This window comes from Trachurus japonicus, chromosome 6, assembly GCF_045865225.1.
Source record: "Trachurus japonicus isolate A0001 chromosome 6, Traja_1.0".
Classification (NCBI taxonomy): domain Eukaryota; kingdom Metazoa; phylum Chordata; class Actinopteri; order Carangiformes; family Carangidae; genus Trachurus; species Trachurus japonicus.
Window position 1 is genome coordinate 30,309,720 of NC_140912.1, and position 25,350 is coordinate 30,335,069.

Genomic DNA, 25,350 nt, shown 5'->3' on the forward strand with positions numbered 1-25,350 from the left:
GGGAGGAGGAGGGAGGGGAAGGAGAGGAAGAGGAAGGGGGGGAGGAGGAAGGAGAGGGATGAGGAGGGGAGGGAGAGGGGAGGAAGGAGGAGGACAAGAGCGAGGGGAAGGACAGGAGGAGAAGGAGGAATGAAGAGGAAGAGGGAAAGGGAAGGAGGAAGGGAAGGGAAGGGGAGGAGGAGGAAGAGTAGGAAAATGGTAGGAGGAAATGAAGGGAGGAAGGGGGAAGGAGGTGATGGAGGGGGAAGGAGGAGGGGAGGAGAAATGGAAGGACGGAAAGGATGAGGAGAGGAGGTAGGGAAAGGAAAGGGGGGGAGGAGGGGAGGAAGAGGGAGGAGGCGAGGAAGAAAGTTGAGGTGCCGAGAAAGGGGTAAGAGGAGGAGGGATGGAAGGAAATGGAGGGGAGAGTGGAGAAGGAGAACGAGGAAAGGGAGGAGGAGGGAAGGAGGGAGAGAGGGTATGGATGCAGAAGGAGAGGAGGGAAGGGGGAAGGGGGGTGAAGGCGAAGAGAGGAGGAAGGAGGAGGAATTCTTTTCTTCTGTACATAGGGAAGGGCGGAAAGTGAAGGAGGAGAAAGAAGAAAGGGTGGGAGAAGGGGAAAGATGAAGGGGAGAACGAGGGGAGAAGGATTGGAGGGAGGAAACGGGGGGAAGGGAAGGAAATGGGAACGTGTGGATGAGTAAGGAAAGAACGTGGAAGGGAGGAGAACGAGGGCGGTAAGGAAATTGGAGGAAAGAAGAAGGATGAAGATAGGGAGGAAAAATTGGGAGGAGGAGGAGAAGGAGGTGGAGGAACGGGGCGGTGGTGCAGGAAAGGGGAGGAGAAGAACGATGGAAGGGAAGGAGGAGTCGGAGAAAGACGAAAGGGGCCGAATGAGTAAGGCAGAGAGTGGAAGGGGAGGAATGTAGGAGAAAGTCGGGATGGGGAAGGAAGGAGGGTACTGGGAGGAAGAGGAATGGAGGAGGGGGAAGATAGGAGGAATGGGGAAAGAAGGAGGGAGGGAGAGAGGAAGAGGAGAGGAAGGAGAATGGGAGAGGAGGAGGAAGGAGGAAGAGGAGGGGAGGAAGGAGGAAGAGGAGGAAGGAGGGGAAGGAAGGAGGAAAAGGAGGAGGAATGGAGCAACTGGAGGAAGAGGAGGGGGAGGAGAAGTGGAGGAGGAGAAAGAAGAGAAGGGTGGAAGGAGAAAGAAGGAAGTAGGAGGAGGAAAGTGAAGGAGGAGAAAGAGGAAAAGAGGAGGAAGGGAAAGGAGGAGGAAGAGAAAGAAAATGAGGAGGAGGAGAAGTGGAGGAAAGTGGAGGAGGAGACTCAGAAGAGGAGGGTGAAGAAGGAGGAAGAGGAGGGAAGAAAGAAAATTGGAAGGAGGGAGAGAGAGGTAGAGAAGGAGGAGGACGAAGAGGAAGAGGTAGGAATGAAAGGTTGAGGTGGAGAAAGAAGAAAGGGGAAAAGGACGGAAACTAAAAGGAGGAGGAAAGTGGGGAGAGAGGAGAAAGAGGAAGAGGAGGAAGAAAAGGAGGAGTAAGAAAGTGGATTGTGAAGAAAGAGGAAGAGGAGGAGGAGGAAAATGGAAGGAGGAAGGAAAGGAGGAGGAGAAGGGAAAAGAAAGGGGAGAAGGAAGAAAGTGGAAGAGGGAGGAGGTGGAGGAAAGTGGAGGACGAAAAGAGGTAAGTAAAGAGGAGGAGGAGGAAGGAAAGGAGTGAGGAGGGAGGAAAGTGGAGAAGGAAAGGAGGAAAGAAGTAATGGGGAGATGGAGGAAGAGGGGAGAAGGGAGGAGTGGGGGGAGGTGGTGAAGGAGGTTGGGAGGTGGGGGAGGAAGAAGAGGAAGAGGAGGAAAGAAAGTGGGAAATAAGAAGGAAGATCAGGAAGGAAGAAAAGTGGAGTGGAGGAGAAAGAGGACAGAAGATGAGGAGAGGTGGAGTGGAGAGAGAGAGATAAAGGTAGTGAATGGAGGAATGGGGTGATGAGGAAGGAGGGAGGAGGCGGATAATGAAGAAATGGGGAGGGGAGAAGGAGGAAGAAGAGGAAGGAAAAGGATATGAGGAGGAGGAAAGTGGAGGAGGGAGAACGAGAGGAAGAGGAGGAGTGTGTGTGTGTGTTACCTGCAGCCAGCGTGGTGACGTCTCTTCTCCAGGTTTGCCACAGACGAGACAGGCTGTTGATTCAGAGGCGTGTTTGCCATAGTGATCTTCTTGTTCTGCTTGTGCGTTGCACTCCGAGGAACGCACCCTACACACACAACACCACCACCACACACACAACAATACGCACACACGGCACAACACACACACCATCATAAGTTTCGTGCCGCTGCCTTATGGCCCATCGTTGGAGCTGCTGAGTCACAGCAACTCAGTATAATACTCCAGCAGGAACCGCACACCTAACACACACACACACACACACACACCACACACACACACACGCACACACGCGCACACACACCACACCATTCATAAGTTTTCCGTGCGCTGCCTCTCTCGGCCACCCGGAGGAGCTGCTGAGTCACTGCCAACTCAGTTTTGAAACAGAGGAGTGAGGGAAGAGGGAAGAAGAGGAGGAAGAAGTTGGAAGGAAGAGGAAACCTAGGAGGAGGAGGGAAAGGAGGAAAGGAGTTGGAAGAGGAGGAGGAATGAGAGGCGAAGGAGAAGGGAGAAGGAGAAAGAGAAGGAAGAGTGGAAGAGAAGGAACGGGAAGGGGAGGAGGAGGAGGAAGGAGATGAGAATGGATGGGAAGAGAAAGGAATAGGAAAGAAGGGGAGTAAGGGGAGGAAGAAGAGGAGTGAGGAGGAGGGGAGTAAGAGGATGAAGAGGAGAAGGATGAAAGCGGGGGGAAGAGGAAGTGCAGCAGGAAGAAGAGAAAGGGGAGGAGGAGAAAGAGGAAGGGAGCTTAGTTAGGAACGAGGAGGAGGAGAGGAAACGTACGGAGAAGAAGAAAGAGGAGGAGGAGAAAGAGGAAGGAATTGGAAGAGGAGGAGGAGAAGGAGGTGTAAGGAGAAAGTAGGTAAGAGGAGGTGGAGGAGGAGAGAAGAGGAGGCGATAGGAGATGAAGAAGAGGAGGAAGAGAATAAAAAGAAGAGGAGGCAAAGGACAAAGGATTGAAGAGATAGAGGAGGAGAAGAAAGTGGAAAGGTAGGAGGAAAGAGATGTGGAGGAGGAGAAAGAGGAGGAGGAAGAAGAAAGGAGAGAAGGAGAAAGAGGAAAGAGGAGGAAAGGAAAAGGAGGGAAGGAGGAAGAAGGAGGAGGCTCTGCGCCGACCGACCGACGCGCGAAGGAGAAAGAGAGGAAGTGGAGAAGAAAAGGAGGAAGATAGAGAGGAGGAAGTGTGGAGGGAGGAAAGAGAAAGTGGGGGAGGAGGGAAGGAAGAGGAGAAGAAATGGGAGTATGGAGTTTGAACTTGGGAGGAGGAAGGAAGAGGAGGAGGAAGAGGAGGTGAAGGAGGAAGAGGAAGGGAAGGAGGAGGAGAAAGAGGGAGGAGAAGGAAAAGGAGAAAGAGCGAAGAAGAGGGGGAAGAAGAAGAGAAGAAAAGGTGGAGGAAGAGGAGGAGGAGGAGAGTTAGAAGAAAAAAGGAGGTATAAAAAGAAGAAGGGTGGAATTGGAAGAAGAAAGGAAGGAGGACGGAGGGAGAAAGAAGAAAAGAGGGAAAAAGGAGGAGAAGGAAAAGTGAGATTAGATGGAGAAAAAGGAGGCGGAAGAGGAAGCGTAGGGAGAAAGAGGAAGAGGAGAAGGAAAGGAGGAAGAAGAGGAGGAGGTGTGGAGGAGGAAAATGAAAAGGAGGAGAAAGAGGAGGAGCACCAACGTCTGTGTACAGTGAAAAGCATGATATGATATGAATAAAGGAGTGTCTCCGTACACCATGCTCGTGGGCTTTGTTCTGGTGGCCTGGGCAGGTGCAGCGGCGTGGCGCTCTGGTTGCGTGCGGCCGTTGACGTTGGCGCCGTGGCGGATATTGAAGCAGCGGCCGCCAGCGCCGCGTGGCCCGTTGCCAGCGCCGCCCACGTGGGGGGGAGCGGGAGAGAAGCCGTCCACGTTACAGCTGTTCACGCCCAGAGCGCCGGATCATGATAGGACGGACAGCTTGGAGGACTGCGAAGGAGGAAGACAGGTAAGGCTCCTTCAAATAATAAAGGTAGGTGTTTCGTGTTAAAGCTCCTTCAAAATAAAGGTAGATGTTTGTACTAAAGCTCCTTCAAAATAAAGGTAGATGTTCCTGTTAAAGCTCCTTCAAAATAAAGGTAGATGTTTTTGTTAAACCTCCTTCAAAATAAAGGTAGATGTTTGTATTAAACTTGTCTACTAATATACTTGAGTGAGTGAGTGTTTTATTCTGAAATCTGCTCTATTTTTTTATTGGATCACTTAGTAGAAAACAGTCAGCCAATCAGAGGAGAAAGACTCAGAGCCTCTTCCTCTTCTCTTCTGATTGGCCGTCTGAGGACAGATGTTAAAGGGATAGTAGCATTTTTTTTAAAGTGGGGTTGTATGATCTACAAATAGCCCCTAAGTACTTTAATTGCAGGAAGACTCTCTGCACTCCTCCCGTTAGCAACGCCAGCCCATAGCCCTGCCCAGAGATTTACAACATACAGTGTTGTGAACAGACCCAAAGAAACGGCCTATTTTCACGGCCTAAAAGAGGTTTTACCTGAAAAAAAATACACAGTTCCATTGTTTGCTATAATATAATTTTTTCCAGCCCCTCAAAGTGCAGGAAAAACACAGTTTTTATTTGGACCTAACCAACTGCTGATCGGGGGGCGCTAACCCTGGGCGGAGGGATACGTGAGTTGGTTAGGTCCAAATAAAAACTGTGTTTTTCCTGAACTTTGAGGGGCTGGAAAAAATTATATTATAGCGAACAATGGAACTGTGTATTTTTTTTCAGGTAAAACCTCTTTTAGGCCGTGAAAATAGGCCGTTTCTTTGGGTCTGTTCACAACACTGTATGTTGTAAATCTCTGAGCAGGGCTATTATGGGCTGGCGTTGCTAACGGGAGGAGTGCAGAGAGTCTTCTACTGCAATTAAAGTACTTAGGGGCTATTTGTAGATCATACAACCCCACTTTAAAAAAATGCTACTATCCCTTTAAGATTTCATTGGTCAGACCTTCTGTGTCGGAGCGCAGTTCGAACACTGGCACAGCGGGTGGCAGAGCAGAACCTCCGACCGGACCTCTCCTTCATCATCCTCCTCTTCCTCGTCCATCCACTCCAACAGGTAACGCACCTGAAACACATACACACACAGGAGGAGGAGGAGGAGGAAGAGGAGGAGGAGGAGGAAGAGGAAGAGGAAGAGGAGGAGGAGGGAGGAGGAGGAGGAAGAGGAGGAGAGGGAGAGGGAGGAGGAGGAGGAGGAGGAGGAGGAGAGGAAGAGGAAGAAGGAAGGGGTGGAGAGAGAGGGAAGAGGAGAAGGAAGAGGAGGGGGAGGAGGAGGTAGAGGAAGGAGGAAGAAGAAGAAAAAGAGGAAGAGGAGGAGGAGGAAGAGAGGGAAGAGGAGGGGGAGGAGGAGGTAGAGGAAGGAGGAAGAAGAAGAAAAAGAGGAAGAGGAGGAGGAGGAAGAGAGGGAAGAGGAAGAAGAAAGGGGTGGAGAGAGAAGGAAGAGGAGAAGGAAGAGGAGGGGGAGGAGGAGGTAGAGGAAGGAGGAAGAAGAAGAAAAAGAGGAAGAGGAGGAGGAGGAAGAGAGGGAAGAGGAGGGGGAGGAGGAGGTAGAGGAAGGAGGAAGAAGAAGAAAAAGAGGAAGAGGAGGAGGAGGAGGAGGAGGAGAGAAGAGGAGCAGGAGGAGGGAGGGGGAAGAGGAGGAGGAAGAAGGAGAGGAGGAGAGAGGAGGAGGAGAGAAGACGAGGAGGAGGAGAGGGAGGAGGAGGAGGAGGAGCAGGAGGAGGAGGAAGAGGAGGAGGAGGAGGAGGAGGAAGAGGAGGAAGAGGAGGAGGAGGAGGAGGAGAAGGGAGAGGAGGAGGTAGAGGAAGGAGGAAGAAGAAGAAAAAGAGGAAGAGGAGGAGGAGGAAGAGGAGGAGGAGGGGGAAGAGAGAGGAGGAGGAGGAAGGAAGAAGGAGAGGAAGAGGAGGAGGAAGAAGGAGAGGAGGAGGAAGAGGAGGAAGAGGAAGAGGAGGAGCAGGAGGAGGGAGGGGGAAGAGGAGGAGGAAGAAGGAGAGGAGGAGGAGGCGGAAGAAGAAGAAAAAGAGGAAGAGGAGGAGGAGGAGGAGGGGGAAGAGAGAGGAGGAGGAGGAGGAGGACGAGAGAGGAGGAGGAGGTAGAGGAAGGAGGAAGAAGAAGAAAAAGAGGAGGAGGAGGAGAAGGAGAGGGAGGAGGAGGGGAAAGAGAGAGGAGGAGGAAGAGGAGGGGGAGGAGGAGGTAGAGGAAGGAGGAAGAAGAAGAAAAAGAGGAAGAGGAGGAGGAGGAAGAGGAGGAGAGAAGAGGAGGAGGAGGAGGAAGAAGGAGAGGAGGAAGAGGAAGGAGGAAGAAGAAGAAAAAGAGGAAGAGGAGGAGGAGGAAGAAGAAGAAAAAGAGGAGGAGGAGGAGGAGGAGGAAGAGGAGGAGAGAAGAGGAGGAGGAGGAGGAGGAGGAGGAGGAGGAAGGAGAGAAGGAGAGGAGGACACACACACACACATCAGTTTTCTGTAACTCTCTCTTCTCTGTGTTTGCTGCTGTTCGTCTTCTCACCATCTCCACGTCACCATCGGCGACGGCTCGCAGCAGCTTCTCCACCTGTCAGTCACACAAGCATGCATGTCGTCAGTCGCCGTGGAAACAGCCGTTCCTATACTGTATATCCCATAATACCCGTGGTGGGTCCCGTAATATCCCATAGTTACCTCTCTGTGTCGGACCCGTTGCTCCTCCGGTTTGGCCTCGGAGCCCAGAGAGGAGGTGCTGGAGACGGAGGAGCGACGGCTGCTGCAGTCAGAGGCCAGAGGGGAGCGACTGGGAGACTGGAGGAGGAGGAGGAGGAGGAGGAGGAGGAGGAGGAGGAGGGAGGAGGAGGAGGAGGAAGAGGAGGAGGAGGGGGAGGAGGAAGAGGAAGAGGAGGAGGAGGGGGAGGAGGAAGAGGAAGAGGAGGGGGAAGAGGAGGAGGAGGAGGAAGAGTAAATCTTACCCCCAATTCCAATCCGCCCCCTAAAGCCTCAGGCCCTGAACCCTCACTGACTAAAGTGACGTCAGCTCTAAGTGACAGAGTGTGAGAGTCTGTGAGGGTCCAGATGCTGTAAACATGAATGGAACAGCACTTACACACTCTCACGACACGTTACCTTGACAACAAAATGTTTTTAACTCCGCCCTTGGACCGATAAATTTACTGTACTTTCAATACGCATAGGGTGTGCGAGGGAGGCGGACTCAAAACAAAATATTCCTGGATCAGATCTGATCAAATCATCATCAATAATCAAAATCAAATTCCCTTTTTTTGGCTCCTGTCCATTAACAATAAAGAGACTGGCGGAGCTCTCTCTGACTACTTGGGTTAATTTCTTTTTTTTTTTAACACTTGCGTTCCGACGGCATCCCATGTGTTATGGTTTGACTTCACACCGCTATGAACTGTGGGTAATTCCCCTACCAAAGTCAGCATCGGTGCTGACTTACGGTAAGGGGGCAGTAAGGGCTCATTCACTGACTTGATGATCTGACAACGGAACAGCCCACAGCACACACTCACGGACTTCCCGTGAACGCGCCTCTAAGTCAGTGAGTCCGTGAGGGGTCGGATTGGAATTGGGTCTTAGATTATAGAGTGCCATGGTGGAAGCAGGAAGTAACGGCCCCATGGGACCTCAACTCGGAAAAGGTCTCCATGTAAATGAACGGGCGTCCAAGTTTTATTTCGTGATCCGATTGAATTGTGTCATGAGAAAAAAATATGTCCTCTACCTGTTTAAAACATCACGTTTCATGAAGAGAAATCAGCAGTTTGTTATAAAACTATTGTAAAATAAAATTCAGAAGAGTCCGTAACCAGAAAGAGTCGCGTAGGTGACGTCACCATGGCGACCACATGCCGCCCTTTCCCGTGTCAGTTGGTGACGTATTTTCTGTGGGACACAGATCTGTAGTCCTAGAGCGTCTTCACACAAAATACATTCTTCTGTTGCCGTTTTACAATAAACTGCTGATTTCTCGGCATGAAACGTGACGTTTTAAACAGGTAGAGGACATATTTTTTTCTCATGACACAATTCAATCGGATCACGAAATAAAACTTTGACTCCCGTTCATTTACATGGAGCCTTTTTCCGAGTTGAGGACCCATGGGGCCGTTACTTCCTGCTTCCGCTTCGGCTCTCTATTAAACAAGTCTAATCACAAACAGAAGTAACTCTGTAACAGTAAAATGATAAAATAATAATAAAATAAGTTTTTCTTTCTCTATGACTGAGTCTGAACTCTCTCCTCCCCCTCCCCTCTACACAGTGAGTTCTACTCATATAACCCTGACTCCCTGGTGAGATGATGAAACACGTCCAGACTCGACTCCACCACAGTTCATCATGTTTTTATGTTGCATCATTAAAATGTTGCAGATCAACGCAGTCATAACCACGATGTGTGACCGCAATGCATTATGGGATATATTACTTGCTCAGTGACCATCGGCCACTATAGAGACGGTAGTGAGTGATTTCAGACACAGACTCTCTCTCTCTGTTTTCTCCAGAATAATGAATCTCTTTCCTTCCAGGCTCCCGTACATTTATTCTCACTGAATGAGAGGACGAAGCAGAAATCTCTGACGTGTGTGTGTGTGTTTCTATGTGTGTGTGTGAGGTTTTGGATCCTGTGACCTTTGACCTCTTCAGGTTCACAGGTCAGACTCACGTCGACTCTGCGCTGGCGGCCGCTCTGGGTCGACTGCAACAACATGAGGATCTGTAGGAGAGAAACACACACACACACACACACACACACACACACACACACACACACACACAGAAACACACACACACACACACACACACACACACACACACACAGAAACACACACACACACACACACACACACACAGAAACACACACACACACACACACACACACACACACACACACAAACACACACACACACACACACACACACACACACACACACACACACACACACACACACACACACACACACACACAGGATCAGTGACGTCTCTAACACCTTCAGTTCCTGGAAACAGCAACGGATCAGCTGAGCTCAGGACTCACAGAGAGACGGAGAGGAGGAAGAGGAAGAGGAGATGGAGGAAGAGGCGGAGGAAGAGGAGAAAGAGGAGGAAGAAGAAAAGGAGAAAGAGGAGGAGCAGGAGGAGGAAGAGGAAGAAGAAGAAAAGGAGGAGGAAGAGGAGAAAGAGGAGGAAGAAGAAAAGGAGAAAGAGGAGGAGCAGGAGGAGGAAGAGGAAGAAGAAGAAAAGGAGGAGGAAGAGGAGAAAGAGGTTGAAAAGGAGGAGGAAGAAGAAGAAAAGGAGGAAGAAGAAGAGGAGGAAGAAAAGGAGGAGGAGAAGAAATGGGCGAAGGAAGAAAAGGAGAAAGAAAAGGAGGAGTATGAGAGGGAAAGGAGGATGAAGAAAAGGAGGAGGGAGAGGAGGAGGTAAAGGAGGAAAAGGTTGAAAAGGAGGAGGAAGAAGAAAAGGAGGAAGAGGAAGAAAAGGAGGAGGAGGAAATAAGTGGAGGAGGAAGAGAAAGAAGAGGAGGAGAAAAGGACGAAGAAGAAGGGGAGGAAGAGTTGGAAGAAAAGGAGGAGGAGGAGGAAGAGAAGGAAAAGGTGAAGGAAAAGGAGGAGGAAGAAGAAAAAGAGGAGGAGGAATAAGAAGGGGGAAGAAAAGACAATGGAGGAAGAGGAGGAACAGGAGGAGAAAGACGAGGAAGAAGAAAAGGAGGAGGAGGTAAAGGAGAAAGGTTGAAAAGGAGAAGAAAGAACAAAAGGTGGAGGAAGTGGAAAAGGAGGAGGAGGAAGAGGAAGAGAAAGAAAAGGAGGATGAGAAAAAGGAGAAAGAAAAGGAGGATGGAGAGAAGAAAAAGGTGAAGGAAGAAAAGAAGAAGAAAGAAAGAAAAGTAGGAGGGAGAGGAGAAGGTAGAGGAGGGAGAGGTTGAAAAGGAGGAATAAGAAGGGGAGGAAAAGAAGATGGAGGAAGAGGAGGAGGAAGAAAAGGTGGAGGAAGTGGAAAAGGAGGAGGAGGAGGAAGAGGAAGAGAAAGAAAAGGAGGAGGAGAAAAAGGAGGAAGAAAAGGAGGAGGAGGAAGAGAAGGAAAAGGTGAAGGAAGAAAAGAAGAAGAAAGAAAAGGAGGAGGGAGAGGAGGAGGAATAAGAAGGGGAGGAAAAGAAGATGGAGGAAGAGGAGGAGCATGAGGAGGAAAAGGAGGAGGAGGAGTGTGTGTTGTTTCAGTTGCTCATAGAACTAAAACAGCAGCGTGTGACGTCACAGACGCTTCAAGTCTTTACAGTCAAATCAGTTGTTAACTAAACAGTGTTGATTGACTCACTGATTGATAGATAGACAGCGGCCGGTGGAGCAGCTTGTTGTGTGTGTGTGTCTCAGTCAGTACGTTTTCATGCAGAGCTTAATCGAGCTTTGCTCAAAATTCGATTTTGGCGTCAAGTCGGACTTCTGTCCTTGTCTCAATTTACATGCAACTGAGAAAACCGAATAACTGACGGGGTCCGCCCCCGCATGCGGCGTCACCTGTTGCTTCAGCGGGTTAATACGCCGCCTGTCCTGTTGACTTTTCTGTCACCTGGTAAAAAACTGAATATAAAACAACAGCTTAATAATAAATTCTCAACTGCAGTTCCCGACCAGACGCGCCAGACTGGGCCGGAGAATAGGATACAAACACTCTTGCTGGTCGCGCTGTGTGAAATGCATTGAATCTGCGCTGACGTTGGGTTTTTTTTTCTTTACTTTGCCGGGTTCAGGCGGCTTCTCTGCTCCACTTGGTGCCGTCTCTTACTGTTGTGGAGCATGCGCACATGCATTGTCCAGTTATACTCCGACTGAGATGTATACATGACGGAGAAAATCGAATTCCAATCGCATTATCTGGGTGTCTTAATCGGAGTTCAGTCGGACTAAGGTGTTTACATGCACTTCAGTTCTCCAGTTATAGTCGGATTAAGGCAATAATTCGGTTTTTTCAAGTGTCATGTAAACGTACTGAGTGTGTCTCTGTGTGTGTGTTTCTCCCTGTGTGTGTCTCTGAGTGTGTACCTTGGAGTTGAGTGCACACTGCATGCTGCTCTGTGTGTGTGAGTGTCTCTCTGAGTGTGTGTGTGTGTGTGTGTGTGTGTGTCTATCTGTGTGTGTCTCTCTCTGTGTGTGTGTCTCTGAGTGTGTACCTTGGAGTTGAGTGCACACTGCGTGCTGCTCTGTGTGTGTGAGTGTCTCTCTGAGTGTGTGTGTGTGTCTCTGTGTGTGTGTGTGTGTGTGTGTGTGTGTGTGTGTGTGTGTGTGTGTGTCTCTGAGTGTGTACCTTGGAGTTGAGTGCACACTGCGTGCTGCTCTCCTGCCTCTTGTTGCTGATCTCCGTGGCGGCTCCGTTCTCCAGCAGCACGGTGATGATTCCCTCGTAGCCCCACCGCGCCGCCATGTGCAGCGCCGTGTCGCCCTTATCGTTCTGCAGGTCCAGACGACACGACTGCACGTCGTAGTAGACCAGAGCCTTCACACACTGGACGCACAACACACACACACACACACGCACAACACACACACACACACACACACACACACACACACCGGGAGTTTTTTTTTATAAATCATCGTATCGCACCATTTCTTTTGCGAAATGGTGCGATACAAATTTTTTACAGCTGAATGTGGGTAAAACAAAAGAGCTAATTATCGATTTTAGAAAGAAAAAAGAGGAGGCTGTCCCAGTGACAATTAATAATCAGAGAATAGAAATTGTGGAGTCCTACAAATATCTTGGTGTCCATTTGGACAATAAGCTCAACTGGAAGGAAAACACTGGGGTCCTTGTAAAGAAGGCTCAGTCCAGGCTTTTCTTTCTAAGGAAACTTAGATCCTTTGACATTAGCCCAAGGCTGCTATCTTCTACCAGGGCATCCTGGCTAGTGTTTTATTTTATGCTGTTCTGTGCTGGGGAGGCAGTATACCTATTGACGACAAGAACAGGATTAATAAAATAATCAAGAGGGCTGGCTCAGTGATTGGTTTTAACCCAGACAAGCTTGAGGTAATAGTGGAGAAGAGAACAAGGACCAAGTTGAAAACAGTCCTTCTCTATGATAACCACCCACTCCACAATATATTTAGGGATCTTAAAAGCTCGTTCAGTGAGCGGTTAGTGTTGCCTCGGTGTTCTACTGAACCACTCAGACGCTCCTTTGTTCCTGCAGCAGTCAGATATTTTAACCACAAATAGCGGCTGTCTGTTGTTGTTGTTGTTGTTGTTGTTGTTTTTTAATCTTCTGGAGGTGTATATTTTCTTATATTTATTTATTTATCCTTTCCTATATTAATATCAATTTAAATCACTTGCTCTGAGCAGCTACTCTGTTGTATGAAGTATCCAATCATGTTGATAAGTTTTGTGCAATGGTATGGAAATGTTTGTTAAGTGGATGTTTGTGTTTTTATTGCGTGGCAAAGCAGTTTCCCCTTGGGGATCAATAAAGTTTTCTAATCTAATCTAATCTAATATTTGGGATGGTTGACGATTTGTTTTTGTGTGATGTCGTGCACACGAGTCTAATGACTGAGATCAGGAGAAAGATGGATGGAGAATGGCCTGTTGTTGTTAAAGGGATAGTTCAACATTTTTGGCAAATTGGCCCATTGCCATAATCCCTATAGTCATGGCAGTAGGTTGGTTTAATCCTTTAATTGTCGGTGCAAGCTATTTTTTAGAACGGCGGAGCAGAGCCGTGAGCTGCTCAGAGCTACACTACAGAGGCTCATGGGATTTCTTGGTTTCCCTCATCAAACTCATCAAATACACAATCCAACAACTCCACAACGCTCTGGTGGACAAGTTGTGACCTGCACATTCACCACACTATGAGATAATAACACAACGTTACCACACAGAGTTGTTTTAGAGGGAAATTCATGCAAAACCGCTGATGCACGTTGCCTTCAGGGACAGTTTTTCATCAACAGTCTCTGCATTTACCTCTAAAACAACTCTGTCTGGTAACGTTGTGTTATTATCTCATAGCGTGGTGAATGTGCAGGTCACAACTTGTCCACCAGAGCGTTGTGGAGTTGTTGGATTGTGTATTTGATGAGTTTGATGAGGGAAACCAAGAAATCCCATGAGCCTCCGTAGCGTAGCTCTGAGCAGCTCACGGCTCTGCTCCGCCGTTCTAAAAATAGCTTGCACCGACAATTAAAGGTAACGAACCAACTGCTATGACTATAGGGATTATGGCAATGAGCCAATTTGCCAAAATGTTGAACTATCCCTTTAACTTACGCCAAACAAATTACATCTGTTTATTCAGGTGTTTTAACTCTTTTCTCCGGAGCGGAAAAATACATAAATGAATCATGAATCAACGATGGAAAAACAACAAGATTCAACGATGAGTCGAATGTGTCTTGGTGAATGAGTGTGTGTGTGTGTGTGTGTGTGTGTGTGTGTGTGTGTGTGTGTGTGTGACTCACGTCCTCGTGTCCGTACATGCAGGCCAGGTGCAGCGGTGTGTTGCCGTTGTTGTCCTGAGCGTCGGTGTTGGCCTTGTAGTGCAGCAGCAGCAGCTGGAGGACGACGACACGCAGCCTCGTCACCACCACACAGACTACACTACCCACAATGCAACTGGCTCTGTGTGTGTGTATGTTAAGTGTGTGTGTACTCTGAGTGTGTGTGTAAGTGTGTGTAAGTGTATGTGTGTGTGTGTGTGTGTGTGTGTGTGTGTGTGTGTGTGTGTGTGTGTGTGTGTGTGTGTGTGTGTGTGTGTGTGTGTGTGTGTGTGTTCACCGACCGTGACGCCCTGGTATCCGCGCTGACAGGCCAGGTGCAGCGGCGTGAGGGCGTGGTAATCTGTGGCGTTGACCGGCGCTCCTTTACACACCAGCAGGTCGATCAGCTGGGCCTGGCCTGACACACACACACACACACACACACACACACACACACACACACACACACACACACACACACACACACACACACACACACACACACACACACACACACACACACACACACACACACACACACGTATCATCACTGCAACATCCTGGTAAAATATCATTTTTTTAGTTTCAACAATTTGTTGTTAAAATCTCAAGTATTTTAAACATGTATGTGCGATCTATAAATCTCTAAACGGCCTGTATATATATATATATATATCTCCTCTCTCCTTCTTCCTCTCCTTTCCTTGCTCTCTCCTCTCCCTCCTCCTTTCCTTCCCCCTCCTCTTCCTCTCTCCTCCTCTCCCTCCTTTCCTTCCTCCTCTTTCTTCTCCCCCTCCTCCCTCTCTTTCCCCTCCTTCCTCTCCTCTCCCTCCTCTTCCTCTTTTCATTCCTCTTCCTCTCTCCTCCTTCCTCTCCATCCTCCTCCTCCTCTCTCCCCCTTTCCTCTCCCTTCTCCCACTCTCCTTCCCTCCTCCTCCTCCTCTCTCCCCCTTTCCTCTCCCTTCTCCCACTCTCCTTCCCTCCTCCTCCTCCTCTCTCCCCCTTTCCTCTCCCTTCTCCCACTCTCCTTCCCTCCTCCTCCTCCTCTCTCCCCCTTTCCTCTCCCTTCTCCCACTCTCCTTCCCTCCTCCTCCTTCCTCCTCCTCCTGTCCTCCTCCTCCTCTCTCCCCCTTTCCTCTCCCTTCTCCCACTCTCTCTCCTCCTTCCTCTCCTCTCCCTCCTCCTTTCCTTCCTCCTCCTCTTCCTCTCTCCTCCTCCTCCTGTCCCCCTCTCCTCCTCCTCCTCTTCCCCTCTATAGAGGTCCTATGTTTTGGAATGGACTATACCTCCTTCATTAAGATCCATTTCTTCTTATTCACTTTTTAAAAAGCAGCTAAAAATACATATCAACTTCTCTTGAATTTCCCGCTCTTTCCTCTCTCTCTTTCGCTCTCTCCATATCCCACATCCTTACTTTGTCTCTTTATGAGTTTAATTAGTTAATTTTTTGTACCTTATCTCTATTGTCTCTATTTGTTACCGAATCACTTTGCACTTTATCTCTTTATTTTTTTTCTAATTTCTGTTCATTTTGCTCATATAACATTGAGTATGTATGCACTTTATCTCTTTTTTTGAAATTTGTCTTGCTGTAATTTGTTATAGGGGTGGAACTTATGTACAAGCCAACCGGCTTCGTTCCCTCCTTGCAGCATTGAAATTTGTGTCCCAACACGGTGGAGCCGGGAGGCTAGGGCTGCTACCGCGGCTAAAAACTTTTTGAAATTTGTGTGCTAAATAAATAAACTCTAAACTCTAAACTCTGTACCCACCGCCCCTGGAAGAGTATAAAAAAAACAACCAGAAAGGAGGATAGGGACCAGAGCTACCACAAGAGGGGACTGTGAGGTACAATTTAGACACACAACATTTTCTCAAAACGTGTTATCAGTCCATGGATGTTTAGAATGGAACAAATTACCCATTAATATTAGAGAGTGTCTGGCATTTAGGACCTTTAAAGCACAACTTACAGACTGGATATTAGACAAACAAACTTGTTTAACCCGGGTCTTTGTATGTGCAGTTGTATGTCTATGGTCGGTGCGTGTGCAATAGTGTAGTCAGGGTGCAATCATGTAAGCAAGCTCAGTCTGGTTAAAGTTACCATATCTAGTCTGAGCATGTGTGTAATTGTACGTTTTTTATAACTCAACAAATCATGTCCAATCCTCCTGCAGTTATGTAAATGTACGTATTTGGTTATCTATCAGTCCTCAGTCTTTATGGACTTTTTATGCGAATTGTTGTTTTGTTTGGAGGCTACGGATGTCATTCAGCAGCTAAATCCGGTGTATTTACAGTGAGTACTCATGCACTCATTGTCGGTTAATAAGCACTGTCCCGACTAAATAAACAAATAAAGTCAAAGTCACACACACAGGTTGGTCAACACATCAATCACACACACACAGCTCTCTCTCTCTCTCTCTCTCTGTCTCTCTCTCTCTCTGTCTCTCTCACCACAGACGGCGGCGACGTGCAGCGGTGTGTAGCCTCGGTCGTCTCTGGAGAACGGCGTGACGATGGACGGGTCGTTGAGACGCCTGCAGGACCAGAACCACAACACACAGACACGTTTAGAGACCGAGACCAGGACCAGAACCAGGACCAGGACCAGGACCAGGACCAGGACCAGGACCAGGACCAGGACCAGGACCAGGACCAGAACCCGGTCCCGGTCCCGGTCTCAGAGGAAAGACCTGAGATGTGAAGTCTCTCACTCTGCTCACACTTCTCTCAGTGTCATGTCACATACTTCAATGCAAACATGACTCTTGTCCCTTGTCCCTTTCAGGCCTCCGTAGTCGTTCTGGAGCATTGAGGTTAAAGGAATAGTTCACCAAAAAAATGAAATTCAGTCATTATTGACTCCCCCTCATGCTGATGAATACTCCAGAGTAGTTTTTTATGCCTCAAAGTGCATCTGGAGACCCGGGAGGCCGGTTCCTAGTCCAACAAAAACTTTATATGAGAGTAATAGTGCTCTATACAAAAACGTCCATAAAACTACACAAAAACCATTTAATATTCCTCCACACTGCTCGTCCACTGCAATCCAAGTGTCCTGAAGGGATACGTGAGAGCGCACACCAGGCAAATTCAATACAGGCTGTAAAAATGTCCTAAATGACGTCTTTTCCAGTAAACTCTGGACTATCTCCCTTCAGGACACTTGGATTGCAGTGGACGAGCAGTGTGGAGGAATATTAAATAGTTTTTGTGTAGTTTTATGGACATTTTTGTGTCGGGCGCTATGTTGACTCTCATATAAAGTTTTGGCTGGACTAGGAACCGGCCTCCCGGGTCTCCAGATGCACTTTAAGGAATAAAAAACTACTCCGGAGTATTCATCAGCATGAGGGGGAGTCAATAATGACTGAATTTCATTTTTATGTGAACTATTCCTTTAAAACTTTTTTCTTTTTTTGTTTTGTTTTGGGTGAATTTAGGCAGGACTGTGTGTTTTTTTATCTGATCTTGTTATTTCCAGCTCAGCTCCAACAGTAAATCTTAAACAGCTACACACTGTTACGAGTCATTGAACCCAGTCAAACTGCCATTTCTGATCTTGTTTCCATTAAAGCCTAAAACATTTATTTGTATCTGGGTGTCAATCTGAGCTTTTGACTTGGAACTGATCATTCTGACTACGTCTCCACCTGATGGCAAATGATATCAGTAATTAGGTCAGATGTAGGTGAAAAAAATAGCTCAATGAGAGAATATAATATAATATTAATGTATAATATATTTTTTAAAAGCACATAGTTTGTGCTTACTGTAGCAGGACGAGTGTCAGTGATATTAGAACTTGTGCTGTTTGTCATTGTACAGTTCAGTTATTTTATAAAAGGAGCCAAATGTGTAAAATCCCTCTGAGTGTTTGTGTTGAAGTGAGAAGTTTTGTTTCCCGTTTTGAGGAACTGATACGACAAAAATGTAAAAAAATGAGGAAACGAATCTGGAGTAAAGACGAGAGACAGGAAGAAGTCGGAGCTAAAACTGGAACCAGCTTCAGTTTCATGTTTCAGCCTCTTAGAGGGCCGAGACCAGACGGGTACGAACCCACAACTCTGATCTGAGTCAGTTCAGTCTAGTAAAAAGCCGTCATCAAGGGAGAAAACAGGAAACAGACATTTTCTGGGGGAAAAAAACAGAAACACGTCTGCGGCCGTAATAAAAATCACTGACTGAGTTTTAGATGCGGTCGTCTTTTCATTTTGAATTTAACATCACTTTCCTTTAATATTATAAAGCCTTTGAGGAAGTGGTTTAATGTTGTCAATGTTTTATTTTATTTTATTTAAATGCAGTCGGCTGAAAATGAAATGTAGAAACCATCTGGTGACGGCTCCTCACTTTGGTTTGATTCATATTCCACATATTAAACAAAGTAAAAGTTTATTCAGTGGATATTTCAACCTACAGCAGCTGACGAAGGCAGAGCAGCTGGTCCTGAGTCAGGTCGCTGGGTGACTAGAGGCCGAGGACGTCACTTATAATAATAAAGGCAGAAACACACTTACTCTCTACAGACAGAACTAGAAGTAATTTAATGTTACCCTCAATGCAGCGGCAAATTAGAAACACGGACTTTGAAAAATATAGATATGCCTACCGTACTAATTAATAATAAATAACTATCTGTAGGAAATAATGAAATGTTATTTCTCTTTTTCTGGCTGCTGGAAGGTGATTGGTTAAAGGGCATTTCCAGTGGTAATCAAGGTTTTCCTCAGATATCAGGTCACTTTGATCGGTTCATTTCGTCCCATCCATTCTCCCAACTGCAGCGCGTGGACGTTTATATTGTATATGTTCATTAATGGGCTCCGGACTAATTTTTAAATTGTTCTGTGGTCGCAAGTAACGTCCTTTTAACCATCATTTAAATTTTAAAATTCGCTTTATAATTCAATTAAATCAAAAGTCGGACTTCTGCATTGTTCCTTCCCGGGTCAGAGAACAAACGCCTCAGAGTCCCTCTACTGTTGTGTTCTCTGACCCGGAAAGGAACAATGCAGAAGTCCAACTTTTGATTTAATTTAATTGTAGTATGTAGTCCATTAATGAACATTGAAAAAACAATAGATTCTTGGACAAAAACTAATGTTAACGTCCACACGCTGCAGTTGGGAATCTGGATGGTATGAAATGAACTGATCATAGTGACCTGATATCTGAGGTAAACATTGATTACGACTGGAAATGCCCTTTTAATAATAAATAACTATCTGTAGCAAATAAAAAGGTGTTATTTCTCTTTTTCTGGCTGCTGGAAGAGCATGCGTAGCCTGATATTCGCTGTGTGGTCAGAGAATATAAGTGGCGGACTGATGAGAAGCGGTGGCTACTGTTCGGTTCGGTAAACCTGTGTGTGTGTGTGTGTGTGTGTGTGTGTGTGTGTGTGTGTGTGTGTGTGTGTGTGTGCTGACCCAGACAGCTGCAGGTCACAGAGGTCACAGGAGCAGAGCGGGTGACACATCCTCACGTCCTCGTCGCTCTCTCCTTCGCTCAGCAGACGCTCCACCTCGGCCTCGCTGCCGTTCGCTATGTGCTGCAACACACACACACACACACGGGAAACGATCCATCAGCATCAGTTCTCTTATTTAAAGCCTAACCCTAAACCAAAAATGGACTTTTTGACATTATCAACATGTCACTGTAGGGTTTGGGTTCTGCTACAAGACATTTCAGCAGCAAAGTCGCTGATGCAGCCACAACTGAGCATTTTAGATTTGAAAATGCAGTTTCAAAGCCAGAGTCTGAAAAAGTTGGATTCAGTTTTTCAGTCGGGATTAATACGTCAGAATCCCCAGCAACCGATCCCGTTGAATTTGTTTTGCATCTCATTTGTTGTTCACTGTGATATTACACAGCTAGATGTTCAAACATGTTATCATTAGTTGCCGTGGCCCAGAGGTTTAGACGCCACCTTGAATGCAGTAGACCAGGGTTTGAACCCCGTTGCACACCTCGTGTTTTGACTTCGCTCCTCCGTTTCTCCTGCCCCGTTAACGCGCACTGCCGTTACTTAGCAACGCGGTGGCGGTGGGCGGGCGCGAGTCATGACACATTTGCATACTCATGAACATTCATAGAATCTGGATTTTTCAATGAGGGAGAAATAGTAGACGTGTTTTTAGCCTCTTTGGGAGCTTTTTTAAATGACTTTTTTGTCAGAAAGCAATTTTAATCCAAAAATAGCCATAGCAGAGCATTTTTACAAATTTTAAAATGCCTCTTTAGGGGGACTTTAAAACATATTTAATCATGTTGTTTTCAGTGTAGTGAAGTCTGTGCGTGTGTGTGCGTCACCTCAAACAGACAGTTGATGGGCGTGGCGGCGCTCTGGGACAACGACCTCATCCTCTCCTTGAACAGCGCCTTGTCGTTCAGCTCACCGGAGCCCTGAGGGGAACCACCATCACCATCATCATCATCAAACCTTATTTATATTTATTTACACAGAATTAAACAACAAAATAACCTTGATTTAATAATAAATAAGTGAAATTACACATTAAAACCAGCGAGAGAAAGGAAAATAATTAGGTCCAACAGCAGAAAATGATGTACATGGAGGGAAAACCTGGTAGAGTTTAACATTAGGATGTAAAAAGATGTGTGTGTGTGTGTGTGTGTGTGTGTGTGTGTGTGTCTCACAGGGTGTGTGTCCGTCAGCTTCCCCAGGTTGATGTACTCCACCGCCGCCTCGAAGGTGCTCAGACAGTAACTCAGCTCGTCTTTGCTCGAGTGGCTGAAGCAGAAGTTCCTGATGTAGCTCAGGTTGGCCATCCTGTGTCGTTGTGACATCACAAAGTCAATTACACAGTATTAATATAGAACCTAGAGCTGCTTTATAATCACACTACACATGGACATCTACCTTTATACTGTATGGAGCTTTAACACAAACATCTACCTTTATACTGTATGGAGCTTTAATACAAACATCTACCTTTATACTGTATGGAGCTTTAATACAAACATCTACCTTTATTTTGAAGGAGCTTTAATACAAACATCTACCTTTATTTTGAAGGAGCTTTAACACAAACATCAACCTTTATTTTGAAGGAGCTTTAACACAAACGTCTGCCTTTATTTTGAAGGAGCTTTAACACAAACGTCGACCTTCATTTTGAAGGAGCTTTAACACAAACATCTGCCTTTATTTTGAAGGAGCCTTAACACAAACATCTACCTTTATTTTGAAGGAGCTTTAACACAAACATCTACCTTTATTTTAAAGGAGCTTTAACACAAACATCTACTTTTATTTTGAAAGGAGCTTTAACACAAACGTCTACCTTTATTTTGAAGGAAGTTTAACACAAAGATCTACCTTTATTTTGAAGGAGCTTTAACACAAACATCTGTATCTTTTGTTTTATGTTGTTTTACATAAAGTTTCTTTATTTTGAAGAATCCTCAGTTTGTTCAACTTATTTTACTTTGTGTGTCTGTCTGTGTGTGTTTTTGCTCTTTGGCTTCATTTTTTAAATCAAATTGTTGTCGACACACAAACATGTGATTTGATTAATTAATTGGACAAACTCGTCTCGTCTCCATGACAACTGGGTAAAAAAAGAAACAAACAACAACAGCAGCCTCACCAGTTTGGGATTTCCGTCTTCACCAGCAGGTAGAGGATGACGGACAGGAGGTCGTCTGCGCTCACGGCCTCGATGCTGACTGCACACACACACACACACACACACACACACACACACACATAGTATTTAACGCTGCTGTGTCACCGTGACAACCTGACAGCCCCCCCCCCCCCCCCCCCCCCCCCCCCCCCCCCCCCCCCCCCCCCCCGCCCCCCCCCCCCCCCCCTCCTCCGCTGCCCACACACCAAATGACTAAATTGGCGTCTTCACAAACATTAATTAGGAGCAGATCGCTCCGGTTGTTGAGACGGATTTACAAAACAAACTGGAGGAACAGAGGAGCGCTGTTCTGGAGCTGATGAGATTAGAGAGAGAGAGAGAGGAGGAGGAGGAGGAGGAGGAGGAGGACAGGGAGCAGGAGGAGGTCAGGAGGAGGAGGAGGGGAGGAGGAGGAGGAGGAGGAGGAGGAGGAGGAGGAGGTCAGGAGGAGGAGAGAGAGAGGAGAGGAGAGAGGAAGGAGGAGGAGAGAGGAGGGAAGGAGAGTGGGAGAAGGGAGAGAAAAGGGGGAAAAAGGAGGAGGAGGAGGAGGAGAGGGAGAGAGGAGAGAGAGACGAGGAGGAGGAGGGAGAGGGGGAGGAAAGAGGAGGAGGAGGAGGAGGAGGAGGAGGAGGGAGAGGAAGGAGGAGAGAGTGAGATAAGGGAGGGGGGGGAGGAAGGAGAAGGAGAGAGAGGAGGAGGGAAGAGAGGAAGGAGGAGGAGGAGAGAGGAAGGAAAGGAGGAGGGGGAGGAGAGAGGAAAGGGAGGAGGAGGAATAGGAGAAGGGGAAGAGGAGGGAGAGGAAGAGGAGGAAGAAGAGGAGAGTGGGGGAGGAGGGAGAAAAGGAGGAAGTGAGGAGGAGAAGGGGGAAGAGGAGGGAGAGGAAAGGAAAGGAAGGAGGAGAGAGAGTGGGAGAAGGGAAAGGAGGAGTGAGAGGAGGAGGGAAGAGAGGAGAGAGAGAAGAGGAGGAGGAATAGGAGAAGGTGAGGATGGTGAGGAGGAGGAGGGAGAGGAAGAGGAGGATGGGAAGGAGAGGAGAGGAAGGAGGAGAGAGGGGGGGAGGAAGGAGGAGGAATAGGGGAAGGGGGAAGAGGAGAGGGGGAGGAGGAGGAGGGAGAAAGGGAGAAGGAGGAGGGAGAGGAAGAGGAGGAGAAGGAGGAGCAGGGAGAGGGGGATGGGAGGAGAGAGGAGGAAGAAGAAGGAGAAGAGGAGAGAGGAAGAGGAATGAGAAGAGGAAGAGGAGGGAGAGGAGAGGAAGGAGGGGAGAGAGTGGGAGGGGGAGGAGTTGGATAGAGGAAGATGAGGAGGAAGGAAAGGAGGAGGGAGAGGAGAAGGAGGAGGGAGGAGGGAGAAGAGGAGGAGGAGAGGGAGATAAGGAGGAGGAAGAGGAGAGAGAGGGAAAGGAAGAGGAGAGAGACTGGGAGGGGCAGGAGGGAGAAGGAGGAGGGAGAGGAGACTGATCAATAATCTCATCAGAGCCTCAGTATCAGTGATCAGGATTACAAAATGCCCATTTGCTCTGATTGTAGCAGGCACAGTATAGATTATAGATTACAGATTACAGATTACAGATTACATATTATATATTATATATTATATTATAGATTACATATTGTAGATCATAGATGACATCTTACCGGTGCGTTTGGGCGTCTGCGTGGCCGTCACGGTGACTCTGCGCAGACAGAGCAGTTTGAGCAGCGGAGACGTCTGTTGGTTGAGCTGACTCAGCTCGCGCTTCGCCCGCGACAGGTTTATACTGGTGGAGGAGGAGGAAGAGGAGGAAGAGGAGGAAGAGGAGGAAGAGGAAGAGGAGGAAGAAGAGGAGGAAGAGGAGGAAGAGGAAGAAGAGGAGGAAGAGGAGGAAGAGGAAGAGGAGGAAGAGGAAGAGGAGGAAGAGGAGGAAGAGGAAGAGGAGGAAGAGGAAGAAGAGGAAGAGCAGGAAACAGCGAGTCATCATCATCATCATCAGCTGCTGCAGACGCTCTGAGTCATAAACCATCAACAGTTTCCTTCATGAATAAAAGACAAAGACAAAGTACGTATGTATGTATATTTTATAAAACTGAAAGGTGAAATCCGGCGATCTGATTGGTTGTTAAACGTATATTGAGCATATACCACAGCTACTATTCTAAAGCGTGTGCTAAGACGGAAATTTGGCTGTTGTTCTGATGATGTGAAGCTGACTCTGTTTAAAGCTTATTGCACACCGCTGTACACTGCACATCTGTGGTTAAATTACAAAAAAACGAGTTTTCGGAGATTACAAGTGGCATATAATGACTCTTTGAGAATCTTGTTAAAACAGCCCAGATGGACCAGCGCCACTGAAATGTTTGTGACTGCTCGAGTCAACACTCTCCAGGCTGTCTTAAGAAATATCATGTATAAGTTCATTTGTCGTCTGAACAACTCAGAAAATCAGATTGTGATGGAACTGACAAATGTTGCATTTAGTGCCACGCGTTACACGTCACTGTTCTGGAAACACTGATATAAGTGTCTTTTAATAATAGTCCAGTAATTTTAGGCCAAAAAAGGGGTCAACGTTAAACAAATTGCAACAGAAGCAAACTCAACTGATTTTGTATCCTCAGCATGTCCTGAGTGAGGGAAAAAAAGCCCCGAAGAATCCCATTAGGGGAAAGTTTCGAAAAACACCCAAACATATCCCATTTATACGCATATAAAAATTTTTTTTCACGTGTATAGGGTAAAATTTTTAACCTTTAGATATCTCCATGAAAATTACTGAGTTGATTACTTACATTAAGACAAACAAAAAATGTATTACAAGTTTTTTGAAATTCTTTGTTAACATGAGCAAGTTTGCATACATTTGCATACATTTGCATAAATTCCACCGTTTGGACGGCACATGTATATGAAGTTGCTGTGGTGGTACCGGCATGAAAATTGGAATGAGTTGACTCCATCGGTCAACCAACAAGTTGACCACTTTAAATTTCAAGATGACTGCAATTTTTCAAGACAGCCACATCCTTAGTAGAGCAGGTATGACATGAGCCAACAGTGCATAATCCAATTACGTATGGCTAATTTGCATACATACAACACCTGATCTAAACATTGAGTAGAGCAGGTGAAAATGTCTTGTTCAATCTTGTTAACATATAATATGTTAACAAGATTGAACAAGACATTTTTAACTGCAATATGATATTACAGTTAAAAAACGTAAGGAATGGAACCAAAGGCTACCCATGAGCATTAATAGAGACGGAGCATGCCATACCTGCTCTATGTGGCTGTCTTGAAAAATTGCAGTCATCTTGAAATTTAAAGTGGTCAACTTGTCGGTTGACCGATGGAGTCAACTCATTCCAATTTCCATGCCGGTACCACCACAGCAACTTCATATAAACATGTGCCATCAAAACGGTGGAATTTATGCAAATTTATGCAAATTTTCTCATGTTAACAAAGAATTTAAAAAAACTTGTAATACATTTTTTGTTTGTCTTAATGTAAGTAATCAACTCAGTAATTTTCATGGAGATATCTAAAGGTTAAAAATTTTACCCTATTCACGTGAACATTTTTTTTTATATGCGTATAAGTGGGATATGTTTGGGTGTTTTTCGAAACTTTCCCCTAATGGGATTCTTCGGGGCTTTTTTTTCCTCACTCAGGACATGCTGAGGATACAAAATCAGTTGAGTTTGCTTCTGTTGCAATTTGTTTAACCTTTTCTCATAAAATGACTGGACTATAAGGGGCTGCTAGGCTACCCCGTATGTTGTTGTTGTCTGTTGTTGTATTGTTGTATTTTTAACTGGACCCAGAGTCTGTAATAAAAATTATCTATCTATCTATCTAAAGCCTTATCACAGCGTAGGCTATCACTCCGCGTCAGGCACGTATGGCTGGTATGAATGGAAGTTGTTGTCATGTATCCATGACAACGGACTGTCGCAGTCCGTAGTTTTAAGATGTTAAAAAAATGGACTAAAGTAGTTGAATTCACATGTTTAAGGTGAACTTTCACCTCCGGGGAGGGTTAACAACGGTAGAGGGGACTGAGCAGTGACAGAGGAAAAGACGA

At 46.6% G+C, this 25,350-nt stretch overlaps 1 protein-coding gene across 2 annotated transcripts in view; it reads right to left on the reverse strand.

Moving 5' to 3' along the window:
- Positions 1–25,350, reverse strand: part of ankrd27 (ankyrin repeat domain 27 (VPS9 domain)) — a 68,617-nt gene that overhangs the window by 22,293 nt on the left and 20,974 nt on the right. For both annotated transcript variants that reach the window (XM_085780182.1, XM_085780181.1), the window contains exons 9-21: positions 22,919–23,040; positions 21,246–21,324; positions 20,293–20,425; positions 19,945–20,037; positions 19,059–19,180; positions 16,084–16,166; positions 13,923–14,038; positions 13,603–13,695; positions 11,444–11,641; positions 8,811–8,861; positions 6,809–6,925; positions 6,657–6,701; positions 5,101–5,220 (exon numbers count right to left, since the gene is read on the reverse strand). In XM_085780182.1, the coding sequence (XP_085636308.1) occupies positions 5,101–5,220; positions 6,657–6,701; positions 6,809–6,925; positions 8,811–8,861; positions 11,444–11,641; positions 13,603–13,695; positions 13,923–14,038; positions 16,084–16,166; positions 19,059–19,180; positions 19,945–20,037; positions 20,293–20,425; positions 21,246–21,324; positions 22,919–23,040 (1,372 nt within the window). The remainder of the gene's footprint in view (positions 1–5,100; positions 5,221–6,656; positions 6,702–6,808; positions 6,926–8,810; positions 8,862–11,443; positions 11,642–13,602; positions 13,696–13,922; positions 14,039–16,083; positions 16,167–19,058; positions 19,181–19,944; positions 20,038–20,292; positions 20,426–21,245; positions 21,325–22,918; positions 23,041–25,350) is intronic.